At 37.4% G+C, this 6,754-nt stretch overlaps 1 protein-coding gene across 1 annotated transcript; it reads right to left on the minus strand.

Annotated features, from left to right (window-relative positions):
• Positions 1–2,102: 2,102 nt before the first annotated feature.
• On the minus strand, positions 2,103–4,170 carry LOC116259157 (UDP-glycosyltransferase 83A1-like). Its single transcript, XM_031636826.2, has 2 exons — positions 3,636–4,170; positions 2,103–3,181 (listed from the first exon to the last, which is right to left on the minus strand). Exons 1-2 carry the CDS (start codon positions 4,120–4,122, stop codon positions 2,271–2,273), a joined length of 1,398 nt encoding a protein of 465 aa, XP_031492686.1. The 5' UTR covers positions 4,123–4,170; the 3' UTR covers positions 2,103–2,270.
• Positions 4,171–6,754: the final 2,584 nt, after the last annotated feature.

The following is a 6,754-nucleotide window of genomic DNA, read 5'->3' on the forward strand; positions in this document are numbered from 1 at the left end:
ATGATAAAGGAGGAAGTAAAATAGCAAAATTGAAACGATGTTACCCATCACACACAATAGCCATGGGGAACAGAGGGGAGGCAAAAGTATACGGAAATTTGCCACCATTCTTTCCATCGAAAAGGCCTTTTTGAAACTTTTGAAAAATTTTGATAGGAGTACATTAATATTTTCAGTTTTTGGAAAGCCGAAAAAAATGGCTGTACAAGAAAAAGAAATCAAAAGATAATATACATATCGAAGTGTAAGTTGTTTGATCTGAGAAGACCATCCACAATAATATAAATCATTAATTTTCTTTTCCAGTTTTCTTTTTATGGGTGAGCGGTTTCCTCTACCGCCCTAAGAGATGCCGCTGGCCCCCTCATGTCCACCACAGACAGGTTCATAGACCTTGTTTCGGGACTTACTAGTCTAAAAAAAGCACAACAAGATGTGACAACGACTACCATAGGATTTGAACCCTTTATAAAGTAAACAACCTTGCCGCCTATTGTGACAACGACTACCATACTCTACTCTAATCAACAACCTTGATCAATTTCTTCTATCATAAAGTTTGCACTATTGCAGCATAAATTCCTAGGGTGCTAAAAAGAGGAGTCAGTATTAATTTAGACAAGAGTTTTTGATAACTGTCATCATTTCTGTTAACGTAGATTGAGCTACCTTTGTTACCACTACCAGGTGAGAATGAGAAACCCTAAAGGTTTGCTTTTGGTGTCTCAAGGTGCCGCCCTTGCTGCGCTTCAACTTGTGCATTGGTAACTCTCATTTTACAAGCTGACACCTCTAACACCCAAAATAGAGACTGACCGTTTATCAACTCTCATTCCAAACTGCATTTTTTTATTTTTCATTTTTATTACTCTTATTTATTATTTTTATTATTTTTTGTTTCTTTTTGTTAACGATAAGGTTGAAAGGCAACTGTTCCAAAGAGATGCAATGAAACAAATCCCAACGAGATCAATCAAAATTAATGATAAATGAAACTAAAAACTTTCCACAAAATCAGATTTAGTCTTTCATGCTTATTGTTGTCAATATTATGGAAACTTCACCTATTTAAGTTCTTTCTATGCTTTCTGTAACTAAGGCTCATGTTGACCTTCCATAGTGAAGTGAAAAAAAACTAAGGCTCATGTTGACCTTCCATGGTAAAAAATCATGCACGTTTAATAAAAACAACTTTTTCATTTTTTGTTCTTATTTGTTCTGTTTCTTTTATATTTTTTCAACACTTTTTATGTGATTAAAGGCAGATCTTATAAGATCCTTTTATGTGGAACTCACTGTGTAAATAAATACCAGATTTTGCCGCTCTAGGAAAAAAAAAAGGAATTGATACCGTCATTTTATGGTTAAAGCCTAAGAGTTTATGACGGGGTGGGAGGGGGATCAGATCATAAATCTATAAACATGAAATACTCACTCATCTCAAATCACCTCCAACCTCAAATCCAATGGGATTTGTTGTCTTGTCTTAGCAACTTCAACCGGGACAGGAAAAGTGTTGGGTCAACAAAAGTAGACCCACCAATTGATGTGGTGGCAGGCAAGAAGATGCTCAAATGTTTGAATATTCAGCTTTGAACCAGGGGCAGAACTAAAAATTTGTCTACGAGACAGTAAATATATAGGCAAAAAAAATTTCAACTAGCGTTGGGATAATAACCCAATTCTCACGAAAATGATTCATATAATTAGGTGTAAATTTATCCATATCAAAACATTTAAAAGAAGATTCAGAATGGGCTTCGTGGGGGATATGCCCATACCGACCACACCTACCTCCTTTTCTTCTTTGAACCTTTTGAGATCGTTCAAGCTAATGTTGCTTTTTTTGTTCTCATGAGGGATATGCATGCCAGCGGTGCATGAAACACAACCCGATCTAAACATGGTATTCTCATACTCATTGATTGGAGGGACACTTGTTTATAAATACTCATGGGTGGAAGATATACACACATATATATATCTATACACACACACACATATATATATATATACATATATATATATATATAGTAAAGAAATTTTAAAAAGGCTGGTGTCAGCCACATATGGTTCGGTTCCTCGGTCCAGACAAGAAAAAATTTTGAGTCCAAGCATCCAGGTCCTTAATTTTAACCTTGGCTTATAGCCATAGAATTACACAAGTTTTAATAAACAATCATAGAAATCATACACATCTTTTACAGTTGAAACAGCACTTGTTAAGATACCATAAGAAAACAATACACACTTATTTGCAAACAATAAACTTAATGCTCCAAACTGCTCATTTTCCCCTTTTTCATCATGTCTACAAACCCTTCGAAATTCCTAGCAGAAGCACCGCCCTTCATGGTAGCCTTCTTTCCCTTCTCTTCCAAGTGGGTCAACCTCTCCCTTATTCCTTCATCGTTTATCACCAACTCCAGCTTCTCCCTGATTTCTTCTTTTCCAACAGTCCCGTCATCCTCCTTCTCCAACTCCAAGCCCACCTTCCACACCTCAACTATGGCGGTCTGGTTAAGAAACTGGTCGCCAAAGTAAGGCCAACACAACATGGGGACTCCATTGCTCACTGCTTCCATGGTCGAGTTCCAGCCACAGTGAGTCAAGAAACAGGCAACCGAGGGATGAGAGAGTACTTCCTTTTGTGGGGCCCATCCAACAATAAGTGCACGCCTTCCAACCCGTTCCATGAACCCTTCCGGATAGGCAGCACCACCGAAACTGCCCATGATGTCAGGTCTAGAGACCCAGAGGAATGGCCGGCCGGTGAGCTCAACCCCGATGGCGAGTTCGCCAAGTTGGTGCTGGCTAAGCACCGTGGTGCTTCCCAGTGAGACGTAGATGACTGAGCAAGTGGGTTGCTGATTGAGCCAGTCGATGCAACTCCAATCCTCGGCCCAGATTGAAGATGGTTGGTGCTTGGCTTTGTTGGCTGGAAGAAGAGGACCGATTGGAATTGCATTGTTGATGAGATCAAGAAATGGCGACTCGAGCTCCTCAAATGTGTTGCAGAGTACGTGACTTATGCCTTTCATGGACTCGCTGGACTTCTCAACGCACTTGAAGAAAATCTCTGTGATTTTGGTGTCTTCAAAGGGCAACCATAACAGGTGAGCTGACCGGAAGGCAGGTACTCCTTCGGAAAGCTGAACCATCTTGTCACCTGTTTGAAAACCTGTTTACCAGTCAAAAATCTCCGTAAGGGGCCTTTGATTAGGTTATAATTATAGAATATAGAATTAAAATTTAAGATACCAAAAATAGTCCATGTATTTTATAAGAGATTAGGAATTAAATAAGATGAAATACTCATCTTACGCACCTAAAAATAATGTTCACGAAAAAAATATGTGAAATTTCATGGCACATAATTACTCTAATAACTAATAGCAAACACTAAATGACAGGAACAGAACCAGGAGAGGCGGCAGTAGGCCTTGGCCAGCCTACCCCCTCCACACCACAAAATTTTTGTTTTAAAAAATTTATATTTAAATTTCTTTAAATAAAATCATTTATTTGATATAAAATTTAAAAAATTAAAATTTTGAAACTGTAGTTTGACAAAACAAGGAAACATAAACATGCCAAACATCCAAATCATTTGCTCAAGAATAGTAACCATTTACCATTTTCATCGATGACTCCATCTTCAATAAGCATTGGAATGTTGAGGAGAGTGGCCAGTGTCCAGGTTGAGGCAGTCCAGACGGCAGCTCTCGGAAGGTTGAGCTTCTCGGCAACATCAAACAGAAAACCCATTGCCCCATCGGCAATTACAAACGTAATCTTCTCTTCATCCTTCTCATTGATCTTCAGTACGAGCTCCTCCATGAAACTCGGAATGGCGTTCATTGAGCTAGACAAGAGTTTGCAGGCATCTTTGCGGTCGTCATCTGTGGATAAGCCGTCAGGTATGGTTACCAGCCGGATTCTTCCGGCGTAGTCGCTGCTAAAGTTTTCAGGCAGTGCTGCCTTCACTTGTCTGTGTGTGTACTCAGTGTAGACGAAGGTAACAAGAACACCATGATCGGCCAGGTGATGAGAGAGCTCCATGAGAGCTGCTACGTGGCCTTGCCCACAGAAAGGGACGACCAGAGCGTGAGGAACAGCCATTCTTCTTCTGCGTCCTCTTTGCAAACGTCTCTTCTGCAACAAAGCCTACTCTCCATCTCCTTTTCTCTCCCTCTCTTTTATAATTGCAGATTCACCAACATGTGCAGTAACTGCGAACTTACCATTCTCTGTCGGTCGTAGAACTAACGGCAACAGCTGAATCAAATCAACAACGATGTCATTTCTTCACGAAAAAAAAAAAGGCTCCATGTCCACGTGACACACGTACGTCGAAAGAAAAAGGGACATTTTTTAATTAGTAAAAAAATATTTAATTTTTAAGTCTTTTTATTATTTTTTGCCTTAAATTTGTTTGTTAAACAAGACTATTATTGTTATTAATAATATTGGCATATTAAATTTTCATGCACCATTTAAATTAATGTTGAGCATCCAGTCGAGTACCAGGTACCCAGAGCCCGACTCTAAGCTCAGGTCTAATACTTGAAATGAAAAAAGAGGGCAAATACTACAAACCCTCATTTTTTTTTGTCCCAAAGGGATTGGGTTTCACATTCAAATTCGTGGGCAACCATAGTGTACCTTTTTCGTGATGGTGTTGTTGGCATGAAAGCGAGTACGCCTACCTTTTCAGAGCTGCTTCCAACTCGCACTATGGTGCAGAAGGTGCCCTGAAGATTAGGAGTGTGAATCATATGAGTTGAAAAGGGTCCCATATTGTTTGGAGGGCAGGGCACATGCATGGGTGGAATCAAAAATTTTTTATGAAGTAGACCGAGTTAAAGTTTATAATTTTTTTCAAAATTTTTATATAAGACAATTAAAACTTTTTAAATTTTACATGTAATTTTTTTTTTAAAGAAAATTGGGATAGGGACCTTACCATTACCTATCGTCTGAAAAGCTGTTCCTTTCAATAATTATGTTTCCATGGTCGCCTTTCAATCGAAAGGCTGCAAGCTGCTGGAAGAAAGATACTACGGAGATAAATTGAAAGCAGACTTACTGCATACTTTTTTAAAAATGATAAAAATGACCTACAATTCATACTACACCGCATGCAAACGATTAATAATAATTGATTTGATGAAAGCACATTGAGTCTTCCCCACAATTGTTCTCAGCATGTCTACATTCTATTCACCATAACTTTAACAATCATCTTAAGGTGGCCGTTACACAAAGCTATGAGTTATATTTAAAATAAAGTAAATAAAAGAACATTATGGGGTCATGGTCAGTAGGGACGGAGCTAAATTTTTTTTGTTAAGGGTCAAACTATAGTTTCAAAATTTTAACAAGGATTGAAATAGAAATTTTCAATTTTTTATATATGTTAAACTAAAATTTTTTACATTTACATATAAAATTTTAAAGTTTTTAAAATCTAAGTTGGGGTTGGGGGCCCCCCCTGCCACCCACCCTTCCCTTCGCCCCTGATGGCTACGGCTGGGCACTTGGTAGGCCTGGCCTGATCCAAAGTCGAGCTTGGCTCAGGCCAACCCGATTTTAGTAAAAGAATTTTTTTAAAATATATAGATTTAATATATAAACATATATTTATAGTAAAAATATATATATTATCAGGCCGAGTCGGGTCCAATCGAGCCAGCCCAACAACTTCTTAGTAGTAGTGGCTCAATTTATTATTTTTTTAAATTTAAAATATATAATACATATTTATAAATAAAATATATAAATTTAATTTTTGAGAGAAAGATTTTGGGCCCAAGCCAAAGCTCAACCTCATTTAGTCTGGGGCCCAATGTCCACCCTTATTTATTAGGCTGGCTCCACGTCCAATTTTTGAGCCGAATGGGGGTCTCAGTTGGTCTAGGTACTGAGTACCTGTTAGGTACTGGTCTCCTCTATTAGGCCATTCTACCCTTACACAAGCCTACATGTGGCTCCCTTCCTATAACTGATGGTACAAAACCAGGCGAGCCCTTTTATAACACAATATACTAGTTTTCAAAGAGATAATATGTCTTCTTCTTCTATTGTGATGGTCAAATAACTATCAAGATGTATGAGACTCAACATATGTGTTTATATCGTCTCTTCACTGGCCATACTTAGTCAAGGCAACGTTGGTTGTAGATCATGAGTATTAATGTGTTTGCTCAATTTAACCACAATAAAATAGTAGAAAACCATCAAATCATACTACACGAATAGTCAGTGAGCAAGAAAAGTATTTTATCCTATCACTAAAAAAAAACTCCTACCACACTTCAACTTGTGTATCAGTGGCCTCCTAGACTCCTAAAGTTTGATTTGTTTTAGTAAAAGTGTTGGAGGCCCTAGACTTCTAAGGTTTGATTCGGAAATGTGCCACCATTTATATCCTATAGATCGATGTAATTCACTTTTTAATGTTAAAAACTAATTGATGATTCGCATGAAATTGTTTTTTATCTAAAAGTTATATATTTACACGACATTTTGAACTTTAATAATTAAAAAAAGATAATGGAAATTCTGAAATTATTTAAATTTAAAATATGTATTGATATTAAATTGATGCATTTAACAAAGATAAAGCAATTTAAAAGAGTAAGCGCAAAGATTGACATAGTTTATTTACCAAAGTTAAAAAAGTAATAACGATGTGGATATTACGGCGCCAAATTAATCTATAACTAAATGTGCCGAATAAAATTAAATGATA

This window comes from Nymphaea colorata, chromosome 8 (genome assembly GCF_008831285.2).
Source record: "Nymphaea colorata isolate Beijing-Zhang1983 chromosome 8, ASM883128v2, whole genome shotgun sequence".
NCBI classification, from domain to species: domain Eukaryota; kingdom Viridiplantae; phylum Streptophyta; class Magnoliopsida; order Nymphaeales; family Nymphaeaceae; genus Nymphaea; species Nymphaea colorata.